Genomic DNA, 22,553 nt, shown 5'->3' with positions numbered 1-22,553 from the left:
ACTTCCTATTATTACAGGACCACTAAATGAATACATAGACTTTATTTGAAAATACAAAACATGTGAGACAGACCGTAAACCAACAGACCTCACTCCCACACTTCCTGGCTGGCCATGTGACTTCAAATCATTGCTTATTCCCACCCTTCTCTTCTGGGGCCTTCTATTTTATGAAGTTTTAAAACTCCCCGGGCTTTCTGTGCACTCTAAGAGCATGGCAAATAAGTCTACCCCCTACTTTCTTTCTAAAGAAACAATCAATACTGGCTCCTGAGCAGTGGGAGTTAATAAGGGTGTGTTTCCAAGCTTTAAAACAGTGAAAAGGGAGAAGTCAATCATAAATGTAAAATATTCATAGCACTAAAATCATTGTCACTAAAACCACTAAAGAGGACTTGAAGCATAGAAGTATAAAAGCTGTACCAATCACACTTTTCTCTACATTAAAAAACAACAACATCGCCTCAAATTGCCTTTTCCCAATTAACCAGAACCTACTACAGGATTCAAAGAGATTTCATTTTCTGAGAACACCTAGACACTAGATGACACTAGAGAGTGGTGCTACCTAAAGCTTACTAATCTCATTTTCTTTATTTCAACAATGTAAGCAGTGATTATTCTTACTTAGTACCACTCAGTGTTAGGTACTGAGGAGAGAGGAAAAACAATGAAAAAAATAGGGGATTCCCTAATTTTTTATCCCCTCCCCTAACTATAACAAGACTAAAACAAGAAAAAATAACATAAACAATAATTTAAAGGTCGCCCAGGTTACCACCCATATCACGAGACTCTTTACTGTTGACCAGATCCTCTATGTGCCTCTTTCCTGTAGTAAGAAAAGGAGTTCTGAGTCTGTGTCTCTGGTTCTCTAGAAGAGGAGGTGGGCCTGAGCTCATGCTCCCTGCCTCTCCTTTCTCATGGAGATTTTGATGAGACTCCCTTCTTTTATAGGGATTATACTCAAGAAATTGCCATGAGTATCAGATACTTTGGACTCTGGACTTTGAAACAGTCTTGAGACTGTTATATACCAAGGGGACATTTGAAGTTGAACTGCATAGGTTCATATATTTGAATGCTTAGTAAGAGGCATTAGATGTGACATTAGGTTATGTGTAGCCTTGTCGGGTAGGTGTGGCCATTTTGGAAAAAGTGCATCACTGGGGGTTGGGCTTTGTGGGTTCAAGGCCCATGACAGGACCACCAATGCTCTTCATCTCTTCCTGATGCCTACAGATCCAGTTGTAGAGTTCTCAAGCTACGTTTCCAGTATCACGTCTGCCTTCATACTGCCATGTCTCCCACCATGATGATGATGGGACTAAACTTCTGAACTGTAAGTGAGCCCTGATAAAATGCTTTTCTATTATAAAAGTTGTCTTGGCCATGGTGTCTTTTCACAACAATATAGCACTGACTAACACAAGTAAAGTAAAGAAATGCAAGCATTTTTCTACCAAAACACTATGTGAGTTGATATAACTTGGTTAAGAAGAGAGTCATATTTTTCACCAAACAGGCCTCTTCATTTTTGTAAGTTTCTTTGGCATCTTCTTCTTGCAATAACCCCCTTCAGATCATCCAGGTGAACAATAAAGTCATCTGTTGATGTGCCAACTCAACCAAATAAGCATAGCCAAACTCCAGTTGGTCCTTCATGCCCATCAGTTCGTCACTGGTAGGTTCAACCAATGGTGGGTTAAAATATTTAGAAATATATATTGCAACTACCATGAACATGTACAGAGTATTTTCCTGACATTATTCTCTAAACAATGCAACATAGCCACTAATCACAGAGTTTAGGAAGGAGGGGGCCGCTTGTTTGTTCCTGGCTGCCCAGAACAAAATAAGAACACAGAAACTGGATTAAATAAATCACTGCTTGGCCTATTAGCTCTAGCTTCTTATTGGCTAACTCTTACATTTTAATTTAACCCATTTCTATTAATCTGTATATTGCCACGTGGCAGTGGCTTACCGGCAAAGATTCGGCATGTCTGACGCTGGCAGTGGCTCCATAGCATCTCTCTGACTCTGCCTTATTCTTTCCAGCATTCAGTCCAATCCTCCTTGCCTACCTAAGTTCTACCCTATCAACAGGCCAAGGCAGTTTCTTTATTCATTAATGGTAATCACAGCACACAGAGGGGACTCCCACATCAACAGAGTATTTGTATTGTATTAGCTATGATACATTGTCTAGAAGTAACTTAAATATATGAGAGGATGTACTGTGCTTTTTGTGTAAGGGACTTGAGCATATGTAATTTTAGTGTCTGTGATAGTTACCTTTAAACTGTTAACTTGACACAAGCTAGAATCACCTGGGAAGAGATTTTCAGTGACGGTCTGTCTACGGTGGGTTGGCCTGTAGGCATGTCTATAGGGGATTAGGAAGACCCAGCTCAATATATGTGGCACCATTCCCTAGGCTGTTTCTGAGCTGTATGGATGGCAAAACCCAGCTGCACACAAGTAAGTGGGTGACCATGTATGCATTCATTTCTCTCTTCTTTTGACTTAGATGTGATGGAACCAGCTCTTTCAACCTCGTGCTGTCCTGGTTTCCCTGCTATGGCAGTCTATAACCTATAATAGTGAACTAAAATAAACCCTGTCTCTCCTAAACTGCTTCTTGTCAGTGTTTTATTGTAGCAACAGTAATGAAAGTAGAAGACTATCTAAGAGGTGCTCTAGATCTAGGCTCCTGGAGCCTCTGGGGGATGAGTGCTTGTGCTCATTTCATGAAGGCTTTATCTGAGAATGGTGTGAGCTGGGCTGAGGCTTCATCTCTCCAGAGACATCCCCATTTCCTCTGCTTAAAGCCCAAGGCACAACTAAAACAAGTACCCTTTCTGCTGTGCAGTGCTCCCAATCTTACTGTTAAAGTAAATCAGAATCGCAAACCAAGCAAGACAGACCTGCACACATAGTCTTAAAAGAAACTTCATTTCTACCACCCAAGCCCAGACAAAAGGGTAAGTAATTAATGCTTTTAGTTAAAGCACTTTCCAGATATTTGTGCTTCCCAAGTTGTAAATAGCACTTTTCCTTATGGGGTAGGGAGTCGGAGAACAGGCTCACTTAATATGGGGGCTTCAGTTTCATAGTCCCAGTTAACAACCCTAAAGCAAACCTGGTTGTGTTAAAACATGGTTATGAAGATTAGCAGTGTATACACAGACACAGGTTTACACACACAAATACATAGACATACTCACACAGACACACGCAGCCATATACACAAAGACATGCACGCATGCATGTACACACTCACACACACACACACACACACACATGCACAATATCTTTGGTCCCCAAGAGAATTTACTAATTTCACGAAAACTCAATTCCACATTTAGAAAATGATTAGCATGACTTTTCAGTCATTCTAGGAAGCCGTAAGATGATTTTCTCCATGATGTCTAGTCCACTGTAAAGATCTGGAGGAAGAGCTGGAGAGATGGCTCAGCAGTTAAGAGCACTTGCTGTTCTTAAAGAGGACCAAGGTTCAGTTCCCAGTACCAGCAGATTTGACACCCTTTTCTGGTTCTGAGGGAAAGAGGCACACACACAGTCTATATGCAGACATTCATACACATAAAATAAACATAAATAAATCTTTTTATAGAAGCTCTGAAGGAAGTTAGAAGTGTCTATTTGCATAGCTGGTAGACCTTGACCTTTCCTTCATGCCCTAGAACTAGAAGTCATCACTAGTCTTCACTCCCATGTAGCTTGGTGTACTGCCCAAAGTGCTTTTGTGTCCATCATCATTTGGGTGAACTCAAAGGGAAGCAGGATAGGTATTAATATCACTCTGTTATAGGGAAGGAATAGATACTCAGACAAATAAGTATCTTACCCCATAGAGGCCAAGAAAAAAGCAGAAGTGTAGTCAGGGTATCTTGGTTTCCTGTGTTCTAGTCCCCTTCCTCACGAGGCTCATTCTATCAGTTCCTCCACTGTACTTCTTAAGTTTCTACAGTGAGCCAGACTTAGTGCAAGGAGCCAAAACAAATCAAGAAAACAAAGTCTCTGGTAAAGGGCTCAAGTTGGTGGGAAGAAAAAGTAAAATTGTTCGATTTAAGAATGCCAAGGTACAGACCACAGTGTGGAAAATAAGGGGGCTCAGTTAGCCTGAGTGTCACTGACAACCTTTATATCTAATATATGAGAAGAGCAAACAATACCATTCTAGGCAAATCTCCCCTTGCTCAGCAAAATATATTGATGTCCATAATGATTTAAGAAAAAAAAATACCATATAAAAGCAGAAGCAAAAAAAATCCAATGACATAAAATGCTGACATTGTTTCTTGGAAAGGTGATGAAAGGCAATATTTTCCAGAAGGGTTTCCAGTTACTGTATAATGAATACATATATGGAGTGCTCCTTAGAGCTGAGCTAGGGAAGCAAGCAAATGCACTCTCTGGTCAGAGCGATGGTTGGGGGCTGATGCGGGGAGGGGATCTGAATGGAAAGGCTATGAGAAGGGCCAGGATGGTGGAGTGGCAGCCTCCTATATAGTCAACTGTGATCTCCTGCCAAGGAAGACAGATACTGATCTAACGACAGTCAGAGATGCTTTGTGTTAACCTGAGAATGTTCCAGATGAAGTCAAAAGAGTGCCTGCCTCACCTCTCTGCCCTTTCCATCCTTAAAAATTGTTGGAATTCAAGAACAGCTGGACAAAGGCAGGCAAACATGGTCAAATGTGTGGAATTTGAATTTCAATATCCTAGAACACCATTATGGATGGGTCTCATATTTAATTGTGGAAAGAATTCAGAGGCTATCAACTGCAAGAAAAGCAGCCAGACTAGCAGATAGAACCTTGGAAACTCCTCATAAGAACTCTGAAGAGTGAGGAAAATGACACTGGACAAGAAAAAAGTAAAACACAAGCTGGACAGGGAGACTAGATGAAGTAAAGAAACAGGTTTTACATGGTACGTTGGGCCCTTAAACGGGCATGCTGACATATGCTTGTAATCTCAGCACTAAAGAGGCTGAGGCAGGAGGACAACGAGAATAGGCTACAGGGTGAGACCGTGTCCCTTTCCATCCCTGCCCCTCCAAATGTTTATGGCTACACAGAACTCCATGTCATCTCTCCCGCTATCTCTAAGACTTCTGTGGTCCCTGCTGCCAGGGGCCAATGGTGCCCTGTGACATCACAGAACTTGAGCATCAGCCAATGAGGATGCTGGCATATAAAGGGAGTCACAGTCTAGCACCAGAACCATGAGGTGATGTGAAGAAATAATTCAGTGGCTTCTCAGGCCCACACTTGGGAAGGCAGCTTGCTTCCAACCTGCTTAAGTGTTAAACAAAATTAAAAGAGGCCTCAGGAACTACTGAACTCTGCATGACCAATTTTAAAATCAGAGTGCAATAGACAATTTTCTAGAAAAATATAATTTCCTTAGTATTCCTTAGGAAAAATCAAAAATATATGTATTCCAATTTATCAGGGAAGGGAGAGATTTTAAGGAAAAAAGCATCAAGCCCCACAGTTTCCCAGAAGATATACATAAATATTCAAAGAGCAGATAGCTTAATGTTTTTATACTTTTCTAGACTATGAAAAATTAAAAATAATATCTAATTTATTTTAGGTAGGTATTGCATTAATAACAAAGTCTAATAAGTATTTTATACACAGTAAACTCTATAGACAAATCTCACTTAAGAAGGTCAATACAAAACTCCTAAATAAAACATTATCCAAGAGACTGCAACAGTGCATTAAAACACTAATATACCATGTGACTAAAACTCATTCTACATGCTGAAATGTTAGGAAATCTAATCGTTTGTTCTTAGTTATTATCATAGGGAAAAAGTCATACTGATCCCTTAGAGGCAAAAGGATATTTTACAAACTATAACCCTGTCTTCATACAAAACACACACACACACACACACACACAAAATAGGAATCTTTGAAAACTTCCTTAAATTTTATTATGAAGTAGATAAGCATACACTAAAGATGAATATATATATATGCTGGCAATGGCACACATGCATCATTTACATGGTACTATATCCCTTAACACACACCACATATTTTCTTCCATGTGTACATATGTACATGGACACATACATCATCTTAATAAACACAAATAAGAAGCCTTACTCTTGCTATTACTATATAACCTAATCCCAGAGATGAGAAGAATCCAGCTATATATGCAACTAGACAAGAAGTCAGAAGAACAAAAATCTGGAATTAAAAACAGGGATGCTTAGTGAGTTTGATATAACAGGACTTGGGAGATGATTTGGTGAATTCAAGCATAAGGATTAGAATTCAGATATCCAGAACTGATCTATAATCCCTACATCTGGGAGGCAGAGACCAGGACTCCTAGAGCAAACTAGCTAGCTAGACCAGACAGAATTGACAAGCTCTGGGTTCAGCAAGAAACCCTTCTCAATAAAGAAAGTGGAAAGCAATCAAGGATGACATCTGACTTCAACTTTTGGCTTCAACATGTGTACAGACATCTGTGCATGTGCGTATATGGGTGCATGTATGCATGTGTGTACATGTGTGTATAAAACTATGACTGTGACATAGTTATGCATATGAAAACCAAGACAATACATACAGAAAAACTACTTAGTATACACAAGAGAAAAATTCAATGGTAAATAGAAAAAATATGAAGTGAATTTCAAATAGTTTGAAAACCAAAACCCACCACTTTCTTCACAATATGTAAAAAGGAAAGAATCCTTTTGAAAGAATAACCATGACAAATGTCTATGAATAAATAACACTATGTAACAATGTTTCTTTAAGAATATATCCCTGACGGTGACACAGGGCTGTTTAAATTATCACAAATAAACATCTCAAATTCATTCTCTTTCTGTATTTTGAAATAACAAATTTAATTCAAGATTCATGTGGGAAGCTAAAGCTAAATAAACAAATTCAGCCAGCAAATCTCTGAGGAAGAAAATAAAGAATGTAGCAGTATTTTATGTAAATAAAGAAGTAGATTTTCCAAAGCTTGACTAGCCAGGAGGAAGACAAACTGCGAGGGCAGGACAGAGGCAAGTGGCCTGTACTGCTTTTCCCTGCCTGCCATGAGCCACCCACCAGTTTCTTCTCCTTGCTTGAATTTGCCATGATGTCTGTAAGGATGGAAATAGGATAGACTTTGAAGGGGAAGAGCCAAGAAGGACAATCTGGAATGATGGTGATAATGTGTTTAGCTTGTGAGCATTTCTTAAAACTGAACAAATGTATCTTTGGTTTAAATTTTTTCACACTTTGCCATATAAGATAAACTTTTCATCAAATCACAAAAAAAGGTCAACAAATATGAAAATCAGCAGCATGTATGTAGGCTCTTTGCAGGAGATGTATGGTGTCTGAATTTGACTTTAAAGATGTCAAAATAAGGTGAGTGAAGAGGAACAGGTAAATACATATATAATATGTAAGTACCACACAGAAAAACATTCATGGTAATAGCTAGGTGATGAGCAGGGGAGTGAGTGCTTGCTAGAAAATTCTTTCCATTTTGCCCTATGTTTTTAATTTTTAGCAATAACATTTTTTAATAGAACAATTCTAACACATATTGCATGGATGAACCTTACAGGCACAGTGTTTATATGCAGGACTTAGGGTACTCAAACTCACAGATGAAAGAATGGCAGGTGTTAGGAATTTCAGGAGGGGAGCCCAGACAGCGCGTAATGGGTAGAGAGTGTCAGCACAGACGATGAGAGCTCTGTAGCGGCAGTGGTAACAGCTCCACAACCAGGTGGGTGTGCTCCGTGTTGCTGCCCTGTGCTTTAAACTGGTACAAAAATGTGGGCTCTGTGGTGCACACTAGTAACCCCAGCACTCAGGAGGTGGAAGTCAAGGATTAGGAGCTCAAAAATATCTTCTGCTACACAGCCAGTTCGAGACCAGCCTGGAAAACAGGTCAAAAAAGAAGGAAGGAAGGAAGGAAGGAAGGAAGGAAGGAAGGAAGGAAGGAAGGAAGGAAGGAAGGAAGGAAGGGAAAGAAGGAAGGAAGAAGGAAGGAAGGAAGGAAGGAGGAAGGAAGGAAGGAAGGAAGGAAGGAAGGAAGGAAGGAAGGAAGGAAGGAAGGAAGGAAGGAAGGAAGGGAAAGAAGGAAGGAAGAAGGAAGGAAGGAAGGAAATAAAGCAAAAGAAAAAAGAAACAAAGAAAGAAAAGAAACAAATATGTATGTGTGTGCATGTATTATATTACGATAGTAATGCTACTTTATCTCACTTAACAAAAATAATGTATTTAGGAGTAGAGAAATACAGAAGAAACACAGGCTTTATAATCTTGAGTAAGATTAGAGAAGGTTATTAAAACTACAACTCAGAATATTATGAATTGTTTTTAGGAAAAGAAAACTGGAAGCAACCCCTAAAACTACCAACTGGAATAGAGGAAACTACACTATGTACACAGAGAAGCAGCTATTACACTTGTGATACACAACCACCATCCTTCCTTTCACATGAAAAGTCCCACAAAATAGAAGTGAAAAGCACTACATTATAAACTAGTATGTGTCGTGAGAAACAAGAGAATGAGACACATACGTGAGCATCTGTGCCTAGACACACCTGGCGTGCTGTCTAGGGAGACGCCACAGCACTGGCTTCACCTGGCGAGTGCTAGTGTTTCACTCTTTTCAATGGCCTGTGTTGGTGAACATGCTCTTCTTACCATGCAGTGTAATTGGTTCAATGGCCTGTGTTGGTGAACACGCTCTTCTTACCATGCAGTGTAATTGGTTCAATGGCCTGTGTTGGTGAACACGCTCTTCTTACCATGCAGTGTAATTGGTTCAATGGCCTGTGTTGGTGAACACGCTCTTCTTACCATGCAGTGTAATTGGTTCAATGGCCTGTGTTGGTGAACATGCTCTTCTTACCATGCAGTGTAATTGGTTCAATGGCCTGTGTTGGTGAACACGCTCTTCTTACCATGCAGTGTAATTGGTGTTGTGTGTGGGCTGGAACGCTGTGGTGTTGTGTGGGCTGGAACGCTGTGGTGTGGAGGTCAGAGTACAGCTCTTTGTGGAGTTGGTGCTTTCCTTCCACCTTTACCCAAGTCCTAGGAATGGAACTCAGGATATCAGCTTTGCTCAGTGAGCTATCCATCTCATTAGCCCTACGGTAGAGCCCAACCTGCCCTCAAAGTCAGATCCTCCTGCCTCTGCTTCTTCAGTATATCCCACAAGTATGAGTCACCACAGCTGGCTGTTCGACATTTTTGCCAGAAACTTTTATTATATTATTTTAGTGCATTTGTATAGTACCTAATTACTATGTAAAATCTTAATATTCTTATTATAGTATATAATCATTGGCTGATAATATATAACATACTTAATATGTTGTAGTATAAGTGATAATACACAGCATGTTTTAATAGTGTATTTGTTGTATTTTGCATTAATCAGTTTATATAATGTACTATTATTTATAAATACATTTTCAATTCATAAGAAATACTAATTGTAGCCACGCTAGTGGATTTAGAGCAAAAACGGTCCTCAGAAAAGAGGGACTTTTACATTACACTTGAATTGTCATCAAGTCACTGCTTCCCAATGGAGAAGAAATTCAAGTTTCACAGTGAACTGCAGGCTGACATCTGTACAGTCACCAGTACTTACCTTATAAAATCCCCAATAACCAAATTATTCATATTCTAAAAGTGCTACACTACAAACAACTTGGACACTGAGAAAGATGATTCCAAATGGCATTCCTAAAGACAGTGACACCAGTCACTAACACACACGTATAGATTCACAGGTCATAGAATGTAAAAATTGAAAAGTAATAACCTAAATTAAAATATTCTCTTCAGCACAAGAATTTTAGATACTTGTAAGAAAAATACTAAAATAAATATAAATAATAAGCATGTTTTTTTTCTACTGTCCTCAAGATTTATATATTCAAATAGACAAAAAAAAAAAAAAAAAAAAAAACAGTTTGGGATCAATCCCAGCATTCATTCAAAGGCTGGGGTGGAAAGATTATGGGTTTGATGTCAACTCGGGCTATGTAGTAAGATCATATCTCAGAAAAAGATTTATATTTTTGAAGAATTTTCTCAAGGGGGAAGAATGAGACCTGGTTGTATGTGGGGTCGTTTCATTGGCAGACAATTTTAGAAGCAGCACTGAGCACTGGCGAGGCCTGGGGCCCTCATTTACCTGTCACTCTATACTTTTTTTTACCAGACCCTGAGGAGCCCGAGGGCCACGACTGACAACAGCAAAGCATGGTTTATAGGCCAGAAGAGGGCTGGGAGCATAACCGCCGGCTTCCTTTCTCCCCAGAGAGCCGTCAATTAGTATGGCTGTGGAAAAGGTGATACAATGGAAAAAGCGAGAACTCAGGCCACCCAATGTACAGCCTAGTCATCTCCAAGGCCATGTGATGGGCATAAATCCCTGCAGAAGATAAAATTCTTCCACCCTGATGCAGGCGGAGGCTAGTTCTATGGAGCAGAGCAGAAGGACCGGGTGCTTGGCTCCGGAATAGACAGGCCAGCAAGCTCTTAACACTCCATTCCAGGGCCTTCCAGGTGTTGTGTGGTTTGACATGCCTTCAAGCAGAGCCTGAGAGCTGATGGGGTATACAGGTAGACATGCGGCCAGGCACTGTGATGTGACTGGAGACGATTTCCTTGCCAACGGGAACATTGAATATCTTTGATCTGAGATAGGAGGCTCTCCCAGGAACCACCTTTCCCGCTCCCTATGGGATGGGGCTTCACAGTGTTTTTTGAAATGACCTGAGAATTTATATTCAGGGGGAAGCTGAGGGCTTCTGGACACCTCCTTCCCCAGGTGTACATTAGAAACTGTGGGCATTCTAACAACTATTAGCATGGTGTTTTGATGTGGTCCATCATTTACATTATTTTAATGTGTAAGTAAACAATATGTTTCTTTTCTTCAGCGAGCCTCACCCTTGGCTGCTCACCGATCTCTGGTCCTCACACAGTCTATATTCTCTTTTCAGTGTAACAGTAGGTAGCATGAAATGAGAGTCAGGCTGTGAAGATCAGTGAGACTGGTGATAAGTAGGGGAGGTACAAGGCAGAACAGGTCAGACTTGGATGGTGTCTGGACAGTCTTTGAAAACACAAAGTGCTTGGACATGGGTAGTCAAGCTAAAATATCCATTCAGAAATCACTTCTCTACATAGTTTGGCATATTATAGCATTGGAATAGTTTGGCAGTAGAAGAGGAAGAACGATGAAAAACCACAGAGGGTGCCCCTGGGAGAGATCAAGGGTGACTTGCAGTCAATGTAAGAAAAAAGCCCAGGGGTGAGCTAGACTGAAACCCCCACCATTCCTGGCTGTCACAGTCAACACACTGGCAGTGCTAAGAGGAACAAGAGTTTTTTGTTTTTTTTGTTTTTTGTTTTTTTTTTTTTTTGGTTTTTCGAGACAGGGTTTCTCTGTGGTTTTGGAGCCTGTCCTGGAACTAGCTCAGGCTGGTCTCGAACTCACAGAGATTCGCCTGCCTCTGCCTCCCAAGTGCTGGGATTAAAGGCGTGTGCCACCACCGCCCGGCAACAAGAGTATTTTTAAATGCTGCTTCCTCCCTCAATGCAGACTGGGCCTGTCTGTATGCCAAAAAGGAAAAGGCTCTGCCTCCCATGAACTGCAAATGCCACCAGGAGCAAAGCTCCATGGACAACTGGGTCTTTCTTGGTTCCAACCAACTACAAACAGAGGCTCCAGGTGGGCATTGCCAGTTTTGTGGCACAACCATCAAATCAGGAAAGCCTAGAGATGACCCTCAAAACTGTGCACAGCAGAAACCCAGGCAAAGTAAATCCTAGTTCTAACTGGACTCTCAGAAAGTGGCCAGCAGAGTTTTGTTTTAAAGCAAGTCTTTTTCAATAAACTTTATTGATTGTGTGCATATTGTGTGCATGTGTACACACACACACGAAAATGTCAAAGGACAACTTATGGAAGATGGGTTCCTCCTCCTTCCATGTGGGATCTGGAGATGGAACTCAAACTGTCAGGCTTGGTGGTGGCCACCAGCCATCAGTCATTTGCCTAAGATCATTTGTTACCCCTCAAAACTGTCATGGTCTCCATGTGCCTCTCTCCTATGAGAAGGATATAGAAGTATCTCGTGCTCATTGAGCTACTGGGTAATCACATTTCTGTGACTGTTCCCATTCATGTGGAATAAAATCTCTTACCTTCTTCTATTGTTCTGTCTATTGTCAGCCCAGCCTGGTGAGCGTTCAGAGAGTAGAAGACTCTCCCTTCACCCCTGAAAATTCATATGTCTAAATTAGCATCTTTCTAGTACATTTAGGGCATTTAATTCAGATAGGTGTAACTAAGAAGGATTTCTGGAAAATGGCAAATGTGGAGAAAGTGTAAAGAGAAGGTCCAAAAGAGCAGCTCCTCCGCTGCGGAGATGATCCTCCCAACTCCATCGGGAGAGCAAGCATTGGGCTGGAAGGGGACATCCCACTGGCAGCTTCACACAGATCCAGCCCTCTGGGGAGACACGCATGTACACTGGAGGTCTCAGAGGTCATGGCGGGCAACTGCCAATCTAGACTCTATACCAGTATGACCAGGGACAGAGAACATTCCCAACCTTCCTAAGGACAGCCGCTCTGGACTTCAGCACCTTTCCTCTGGGAGAATACTTAGTAATTCAGTGTCTTAGTCACTGTTCTATTGCCGTGAAGGGACACAGGAAGACGTGGGGCTGGAGAAGCAGCAGAGAGTTCTACATCATGATTCATAGGCAGGCAGGGACAGAGAGAGAGAGAGAGAAGTGGGGGGGGGGTGCTGCTTGGGCGCTTGAAATCTCAAAGCACGCCCCTAGTGACATACTTCCTACTCCAACAAGGCCACACCTCCTAAACCCTTCTAACTCTTTCAACCAGTTGCAGTATCCAGTTACCAAGTATTCAAATACAAAAGCCTATTGGGGACCATTCTTTTTCAAACCACCTCACTTGGTCGCATTATTTCTTTACTGAAAAGAAAAACTACAGCCCTTCACCATTTACACGCATGCCAACAGAATACTTCCTCCAGTCTGGGAACTTACGTTCTAGCCACCAGTGCAGAGATGTAGGCAGAGGCCCCAGCATCAGGGATCTGCACACTGATATTAGTTCAGATTTACTGCTGTGTAATCTCAGCTGGTTCCCACCTAAACTTCTTCGTTTCTGAAATCAGATCACAACAGTACCATCTCAATGGCTTGTTGTGGAGTTCAAGTAAAATGGTAGTTGTTCAAATAATAGGAAAACTAACCATTAAACTAATTCATTATTTATTTAAAATCAACTAAGATTAGGGTCTTCTTAGAAATGTTTTTCCTTTTCATCTCTTTTACCTAGGTTCAGGTTGTGGAGAGTGGACACAATGTTTAAGATGTGCTAATTCAAGCAGAGAACACATTGGTTCCCTGGAATATTTGTTCATTAGTTTCATTTTCCCCAATTTTGATCCAGTGTCCATAGGTTGAGAACCGCTGCTCTGTGGCCCTCCTGGATGCCTTGCTGTGCTTACTGCTTGATTCCCACTGAGGAGTCTTTATATAATAACTATATGAACTGACATCCATGCTGATGGGTGCCCAGCACCTATATATAACTCATTTTGGTGAGTTCCAAACATTTCCCAGATAAAGACTCCGGGCAGTAGTTCCATAAAACCAAGGAGTACCAAAGCCTCCATAATTCCAGACAAGTCTGCAGAATTTCCTTCTCTGGAAGCACACCGTGAGGAAGAATTAGTAACGACACTCCTGAGTGCCTAACGAACTGCAAGTTGTCTAGGAAAGTAAGTAATGAGTAATGAACAAAAAGTTGACTTAAATCCCCTGTATGAAAGGAGAAGATACACCTGTCTTAGCTTATTTTCTGTTGCTGTGATAAAAACACGGGTCAAAAGCAACTTGGAGAGGAAAAGGTTTATTTCAGTTTACAGTTTCTAGTACATCATGAAGGGAAGTCAGGGCAAGAACTCAAGGCAGCAATCTGATGGCGGGAAGTGAAGCAGGGACCATGATGGAGTGCTGCTTACTTGTTCCTTATGGCTTGCTCAGCCTGCTTTCTTATATAACCCAAGACTACCTGGTCAGGGATGGTACCACCCACAGTGAGTTGGGCCCTCCCACATTAATCATTAGCCAAGAAAATACCCCCACAGGAGAGGTGCCCCCATCCCCGCCCACCAATACCTGAGTCAGGTGGGAGAAAAACTGGCCCTTAGAATAGAAGAACTGGAAAGCTACCCCTCCCTGCCTGTTACCAGCTGCAAAACTCAGGACAGCAGGTCCTGCACCTTGCCTGGGCAGCACAATAGAGCAGTTCTGTTGGTGAAAGGGTGGGTGAGCGAGCCCCAAAGTTAAGAGCATGGGAGAGCTGTCCCCATTACTCATCTTTCATGTAATGGGGGAGAAATGCCCTTTGCCCCATCAATCAATGCCTGAGGCTAGTGGGAGAGCTGGCCCTGAAGTCATAAGAGCAGGAGAACTAGCCCTACCCCTCATTTGCTGCCCCCTCCGGAGAGTGGCCCCTAAGCCACACCTGGGCAGCACAGTAGAGCTGGCCCTGAAGGCAGAGCCAAGCCGAGGACACAGCCCCACCCCTTGCTTATCTGGCAAAGGGTGAACTCACCAAGGCAATGCAGGAGAGCTCACCCTGTGGTGAGGAAAAGGGAGAGCTGGCAGGCTGACCAACCCTGCAAGTAACTACCCAGGCCCAAACCCAGGGTTATGAGTTCAGCCCACCTCAATAACCACCCCATGTGAAGGGACTGGTCCTGCAGACCCAAAGTTGCAGAATTTCCACAACACAGGGTAGCAACAGGATAACCAAGTGGAATCCCAGTGAGGGCCCAGCATCCATCGTGTAGCAGAAACCAGAGGCCTCGAACCAGGCCAATGACTCTTTGCAATGAACACTTGCAAGTAAAGATAAACAGACAAAAGGGTTTACTGTGTGTCACACTGTGTCACACTACAGCTTCCATGATAAGAATTTTTTCCCCTTTTTTTTCCTTTCATTTTTCTTTTTTCCCTTAAATTTTATCTAAGGAAGGTGCTGCAAGGGCAGAGGATGGATACACGGGGGTGGGAATTAAATGGGATCAAGGTGCATGATGTGAGAGACACAAAGAACTAATAAAAAGAAGGTTTAAGAAATAAAGAAAAGAAAATACCTCCACAGGTTGTGCCTACAGGCCCCTGATGGAGACTTTTTCTCAACTGAAGTTTTTCTATCAGGATAATTGTAGCTTGTGTCAAATTGACAAAAATAACCAGGATAACAGTCATCTGTTCCTTATATTCAGAAAATTATGAAGGTAAGATAATAAGGAAGCAGCTCAGTGTCTCTTACACAATTAGTACGGTACAGATCACAAGCATTCCTTCCCAAAAAGAACAAATGCATCTCTTGTGGCCAGGGCTAAGAAACTTGGTACCCTCTGTTCTAGGTTGAGTCTGACTCTGGAAGAAATGGCTAGTAGCTACCAGTGGAGAGAATCATGAAAAATGGTGCAGAGACTTCTCGGCTGTGATAGGACTCTGATTCAGGGACTGAGCACCCACTGGGGAAGAAGAAAGCTGGGAAGGCAGCCCCTGGAGGTCCAGGAGCCTACCATCTGCTTTTCGCATGTCCTTGTCCTTTCGGGCCTCATCAGTGTCACCTGTCACTGGCCTAAGCCTTAGAAGTTTGCTCCTGTCTAAGTTAACTGAGAACAGGGATGCACATCAAGAGATGCCCCAAGTGTTGATGATGACAGCCCTTGGATGCAGCCACCTACCCAGCCACCCACCACTTCAAGTGACGAGCGTCCTGTTCTATTTCCACATTAGTCAGTCTTCCTAATTCAGCTGAAAATTACCAAAAAAAAAATTAATCCCAGGATAAAAGCTTGACTGGTGAAGGTTCATAATTACTCTGACATATTAGAAAATGGCACGAGAGTGGTTGCTAAGGGGCTGGGGAGGTAAAGGAATGAGAGCGACTTCCCTGATTCCAGAGCATCTACGTAGATCTCAGAGCGAGGATTCACGCTGTTAACACCACAGCCCTGGCTAACACTGCCCTTCAGGTCATCTCCACCACTGGTTTTCAAAGTGTGACCATTTGAGTATCAGCAATAAAACGTCTGTCTGGGAACTTGTCAGACATGCAGATTCTCGGGCTGCTCATCTTACAAACAAGAAATCCGAGAGTGACCCAGAGATGTTGTTATCAAGTGATTGTAATACACGCGTAGGAGGGGATAGAATCCCCTGAGAGTTGGTTCACATACTAGTACCCCAGTCCTGTCCCATAACCACCAGCCTGAAATTCTGGAATTGTCTTTCCAGGTGAGAACCACAGATGTCAATGCCTGAGAGAACCTAGACAGAAACACATAGCAGTAATTTCCTCAGGTATCACAAAAGATACAGACGGAAGCCAGGGAGCAATCAAAATCTCACCAGCACAATGCTTCAAGACTACAACTTGAAAAATTCTGCTCTCTCTCTCTCTCTCTCTCTCTCTCTCTCTCTCTCTCTCTCTCTCTCTCTGTGTGTGTGTGTGTGTGTCTGTCTGTCTGTCTGTCTGTCCATCTGTGGGTGTCTGTATGTGGGTGTCTGTTTGTGGTTTGTGTGTGTGGTGGTCTCTGTCTCTGTATCTCTCTATCTCTCTGTGTGTGTGTGTGTGTATAAGAGAGAGAGAGAGAGAGAGATCATTTTCATGTAAGCACGCATGCATACAATCAGAGCATAACTCTGGATGCTTTCCTCTATTATCCTCTGCCTTATTGCCTGGACAGAAGACCGTTGGTATTTTGTCTTTGGGGGTCTTTTGTTAAACAGAAAGTTCAATTTTTCAGCTAGATTAGTTGGCCAAAGAACTCTTCCTCACATGTCTCTACCCTAATACTGAGGGTACAGGTATATGTAGCCACACCCAGCATATGACTGACTGCTGGGGATTCAAACTCAGGTCGTAATGCTTGCAGACAAAGATACGCTTACCCACTGAGCCATTACCCAACCCTTTGGTTGTACTTATTCAATACTTAGAGAGCGGGGAGATAACTTAGTGGTAGAGCACTTGTCAGACATGTGCAAGGCCCTTTGTTCCATGCCAGGAAGGAGCTGAGGGAAGGATGGGGGAAGACATGGAAGAAAGAAAGATTTAGCACTTACAATACATGCAAATGTTGAAACAACATGACCAAATATTGATGAATGTAAATAATAAACATGTTAAAGGCCTCCAAAGGGAATACACAGATTATTAATCTTAATAAAATGAATTTCACCAATAGTATCAAAATGCCTACTCATCCAGAGAAGTTTCTAATAAAAGCTAGGAGCTGCTGATAATCATAAATCATAATACCATAAAGACCTGAGCACTTCAGATATCTGAGGGAAGTTTTTTATTTTCTTTTGTTAGTTGTTTATTCTGAGATAGATTTTCATTGAAAATGGTTTGAGCTTTGACCCCAAAACAAACAAATCAAACACCCACGTTTGGTACTTAGCAGGCAAAAGCAATGGTCTACAAGCATGAGACACTGAGTTCAAATCCCCAGAAGCCATGTACAAAGTTAGACATGGTTATACCTTCCTGTAACCCTGACAATGGAGGAGACCGAAGCAGTTGTATACCAACTGCTCATTGGCAGCCAGCTAGCTCAAACTGTGAACTTCTGCTTTAGCCAGAGACCCCTCTTTAAGGTAATGTCAAGAGCAATGGAAGAAGACACCAGACATCCTGCTTTGCCCTCTTCATAGACAAGCATAAGTACACATATCAGCTATAAGTAAATAAATAAATACTGTAAGCACCTCTATTTACTATATGCCAGGTCCCCATTTGAACTTTGACAACTTATCTTGTTAAATCTTTACCATAAAATGAGAAAGAAATAGGAGACCATCACTATCTATCCTTAATGAAACAAGTCTCAGAGGCTCAGCTGCCTCTGCATCCCAAGTTTAGCCCTCCCCTAAGATCCATGGCTTTAATTATCACTTCAGTAATTCCCACAGTGACCCTTTCTCCCTTAATGCTCTGACACTCTTCTGCCCACACTTTCCACTTGCTCCAAAACTCTCATCATAGTTTTCCTTCCTCACAACTAAGACGAAACTTTCCAAACATGCCACTAAGCAGGAAACTACAGGAGTCATAAGTGGGAGCTAAATGCACAGAATCTAAGACATCAGCACAGAGAAATGAATATATTCCCTAGGGACTTCCTGAGACTAGATTCTTACTCTAAGTTTGCTAGCTACATGTCTAGTTAGCCGGCTCTCCTTCCATCTTCCTCTGTAAAATGGTGATGCAAATCATCACATGGCACGCTCAGTCATCAGCACTTATCAGTGTGTCTCATACACATAAGCCCTCAGGATTCAGCACACCAAGCTAATGTGCTCCTGGAGTTCACAAATTCTGCACGATTGTGCTAAAATATTATAAATTTCTAATGAAATCTAATGCAGTTCCACCAAAGGGCAACCTAACATCATGGAGGCAAATGCACCACATCCTTACAGAGGTAAAAATGAACTTGGTTCATAGCCTAGTTATTTAAACTACACTTCAAAGATATGTCCTCTTCCTCCTCCTTCTCCTCTTCCTTGTACTCCTCCTTCTATTGCCCCTCCTCCTCTTCTTTTATTACATTTTTTTAGGAAGGCCCTTTCAGCATGGAACTTGCTACATTGCTATGTAGACAAGGGTGGCCTCAAATTCACAGAAATCTGCCTGTGTCTGCATCCTATGAGCTAGAATTAAAGGCATATGCCACTAGGCTTGGTACTCAGGAGATCGAGGCAAGAAGATCTCTCTGAGTTCCTGGACAGCTTGGGCTACATAATGAGACCCTGGCTCAAGAGAGAGAGAGAGAGAAGACAAGACATCCCTGACCCATACCTTTCTTTGAAAAATATAAATCTATTAACTTTGCTTTTGCTTAAGAATCTTAAGTGATCTAAAACTCAAAAGACAATTTCAAACGGGCATACTCTTCATGAAATAAAAATGCAAGAATTGGAAAAACTATTCTTAAGCAATAAAAAGTTAAAGTGATAAGTACTTCCAAGGCATACTAATGGGCTCTAGAACAGAAATAAATTCAATGCAAATTTTTAGAAATTTGCTTTATGGCATTAAAATATGCAAATTAATTACAGCATCCAAACAATCCAGCAAAAGTGTAAGAAAAAAAACACAGTAATTTCTATTCATGGATACATATGTTTGTCATTCAAGTGATACCTCTAAAAGCTAGTATTGAAGAGTTCCCCAAAGGAAATCCAAACTTCATCTTATGTAAATAAGGCACAAACCAGGGCACATTGTATAAAAGCTAAATATATGTTCACACATTAGAAAATAGCTCCAAATACCTTTATAATGTCTCACTTTTGTACAATGCTTATACTTTTCAGGTCATTTTTACCCCCAATACTTCTTTACATTTCAAAGCATAGGAGACAATGCAGACAGGTCTGTATACATTTCAAAACAACATCCTATAACCTTGGGGAATAAATGCCTGTCCTGGGATGCTGATCTTGGCAGACCCCAAGTGTCCTGACTCCTAATCCACTTTTCTTTCCATGTGAACACTAATATATACCCTGCAGGTGGATAAAACATTCATAAATATACATTCACAATGATAAATCCTCCCTTCAGGACAATGCGTATGTATCCTCTTTCAGTGAAAAGGTTGCTTGGAAAAGATTAAAGCTAATGTGGCCAATGATGATATTTTATAAGAAAATGCTTAAGAACGTAAGCATGGACGTATCCTTAGCTCTCAGAGGGTTGGAATGTAAGCCAGGCTCCTCTCCCCTAGCCTCGTCTTTGTTAACAGAACCAATACTGCACACTTAATCTACTGAATCCCTGAAAACATGCAAGCACCATCAGTGAGTATTCAAAACCAAAGGGCCAGCACATGAATTTAGCACCACTTTGGGAGTTGCTGTTTTTACTGATCAACTAAGGAATTTTACTCCTGTTACAGGAAAGAAGACCTGGTCTGATTCAATAGATCCTACAAATATCTTGAACTAAAAAGTTCGAAGTAGGCTTCCTTTTTCTTTCCGCTAAAAGGTAGATTTAGTGCCTGTATAATACTGAATGAAGATTTGCATAGCAGTCTACCATTTACAAAATTCTATTTGCACTAAATTCCAGCAAACTGGTGAAATGAGCATGATGTCATCTCAATATCACAGATAAATAAACTGTTGCTCAGAAGACGTCTGACTTAAAATCACAAGAAAAGCCACAGGCAGAAGCTTAGATTCACATCTGAGTCCAGACTTTTGTGTGAGCATTTCACTTCTAGCTCACTGCCTATCCAAGAAAAGTCCTCCCCACGCATACACTGGTATTCTTCACGCCTGGAACTCAGTCTTAGACCAGCAGAAATTTCCTGGTTACTTCCTGATTCCCCTGTAGAAGGCGACAGTAAGGAATGCTTAACTCTTCTTTTGTCCTGTGGCAAGACTTATCCCCATGGTGCTGATGCAGAAGCAAAGCTAAGAAAAGAGGTCCTTAGGGTGTTACTGTCTTCCCCTCTGCGTTTAAACCCCTATGAAAGAATGACAGTTCTGAAAGAACCCTTTCTAAACCAGAAATAAATTTTGACTTGGAAAAGAAATCATGGGCAAGAAGATAAGAAAAGTGAGATAATATTGGAAGATAGAACCTGTTATTGTCCCGGAAGGCAAAAGCTGGCACACACTCGCCGGGGTCTCCAGGAAGGAGCTATCCGCGAAACTCACCTGCTGAGCTGGAGGACTGAGACATAGTTGGCAAACTCTTCAGCACCGGGGACAGCTGCGCACCCTCCAACTTCAGGGGAGCTTCCGGGCTGGGCCTGGCCGCCGGCCGCTCCCAAACTGCCGGAGGTCCGGACGGGTCTTGGAACCGGAGTCCCAGCCTCTGGGTTTTGAAGTCTTTGCGAGCAGCGAGCGGCACTTCGGGCTGCGGTGGCGATGATCTCGGCTGCACAGCGGTGTTGCGGGACCGCGCCAACGCAGAGGAGACAGAGCCCATCCCAGCGGGCCAGGCAGAGATCCTCGGGGATCCGCACCCCTTGACTGCCAAAGGTTGGCTCCCTTTCCACCCCGAGGCGCCCCTGGCGGACTGTGCCTCCTCTGACAGCCACGCGTAGGCAACTGCGCAGGGTGCGGGGAGGGCTAAGCTCCCATTCCAGGTGGACTCAGAGTGATCTGCTTGGTGTCTGTGCCTGACTGATAGTCCAGAGTGAATATGAACACGTGAGGATGGAAGAAAGTTGATACAGAGATATCCTGAAGCATTCCTGGAGGATAGGGCGTGGCAGTAAGCGAGGGGTTCTTTTTCCTCCACTCTACACTTAGGTCACCTGGGGCCAAATGTATGGCACATCCTTCCTCTCAGGTATAATCCCCAGAGAGGATGGAGCCTTTAACGAAGGCGGAGAAGTCAGTGTTGTTTTCCTATGGCTTCCTCCCTTTTTTTTTTTTTTTTTTTTTTTTTTTGGTTTTTCGAGACAGGGTTTCTCTGTGGCTGTGGAGCCTGTCCTAGAACTAGCTCTGTAGACCAGGCTGGTCTCGAACTCACAGAGATCCGCCTGCCTCTGCCTCCCAAGTGCTGGGATTAAAGGCGTGCGCCACCACCGCCCGGCCTTCCTCCCTTTTATTCTTGATCGTTCCATGCACATACACAATGAAATATGATCCCATCTACGCCACATTTTTCTCCTCCAACTTCTCCCAGATCCCACATTACACCCTTCATGCTCCCACCCAATTTCGTGTCTTTTATTTTTTAATAACCCAGTAAGTTCAGTTAATGTTGCTCACATGTGCATGGGGGTGGGGCTAACCACTGGAGCATGAGAATCTCACCAATGACCTCTTAAAGCTAATGCCATGTCTCTGAGCTGTGATTCATTGATAAATGCCCGTTAGGCGCTGTCCCTGAAACTAGCTTGTCAGCCAAGCTTTCCCGTGTGTTTTTCTGTGCCCTTCAGACACTGCCTCCTTTGTGGCCTCCCAGACCTCCCTTCTTTCCAGAGGGTGAACCCAGAAAATAGAGTGGAAGTGGAGAAAGGGTCGTCTTCGTTCTGTTCTTGAGAGCCAGCAGAGAGGCATCAATCCTCAGAACTTCCAAGGCATCACACCAGAGTAGCCTGGGTACTCTTAATAGCCTGCTCTGCTGGCTGGGGTGAGGCCACTGACTCCATCCTGCTCTGCCAGCAGGGAGAAATAGTGATGCCTAATGTGGGAGTGAAAAGGGGAACCTGGGACGATGCTTCAGCTAAAAGATGTTGCCCAATGGGGTTTTGGGTACTGCCCAAGGTCACACAACCAACTAGGGATGGAAGTAGATTGCATGGGGTGCCTTTCTAGATCCGGGTTCCTATTCTATTCTATCCTATCTACTCTTCTAAAGATTTTTTTGGCACTGGACTGTGAAGTGAGACAATTACTTGTGTGCAAT

General features: G+C 42.5%; 1 protein-coding gene across 4 annotated transcripts in view; it reads right to left on the bottom strand.

Moving 5' to 3' along the window:
• The window catches only part of Pde1c (phosphodiesterase 1C), a 528,369-nt gene extending 507,188 nt beyond the window's left edge, over window positions 1-21,181 (bottom strand). For 3 of the 4 annotated variants that reach the window (XM_057762549.1, XM_057762557.1, XM_057762566.1), the window contains exon 1: window positions 20,849-21,122. In XM_057762549.1, the coding sequence (XP_057618532.1) occupies window positions 20,849-21,122 (274 nt within the window). Of the gene's footprint in view, window positions 1-20,848 lie in introns of all 4 variants that reach the window. The other variant, XM_057762590.1, reaches the window with a different exon arrangement.
• Window positions 21,182-22,553: the final 1,372 nt, after the last annotated feature.

Source organism: Chionomys nivalis, chromosome 1 (assembly GCF_950005125.1).
Source record: "Chionomys nivalis chromosome 1, mChiNiv1.1, whole genome shotgun sequence".
NCBI classification, from domain to species: domain Eukaryota; kingdom Metazoa; phylum Chordata; class Mammalia; order Rodentia; family Cricetidae; genus Chionomys; species Chionomys nivalis.
Note: the sequence above shows the minus strand (reverse complement) of the source record. Positions and strands in the feature narration are given on the sequence as shown.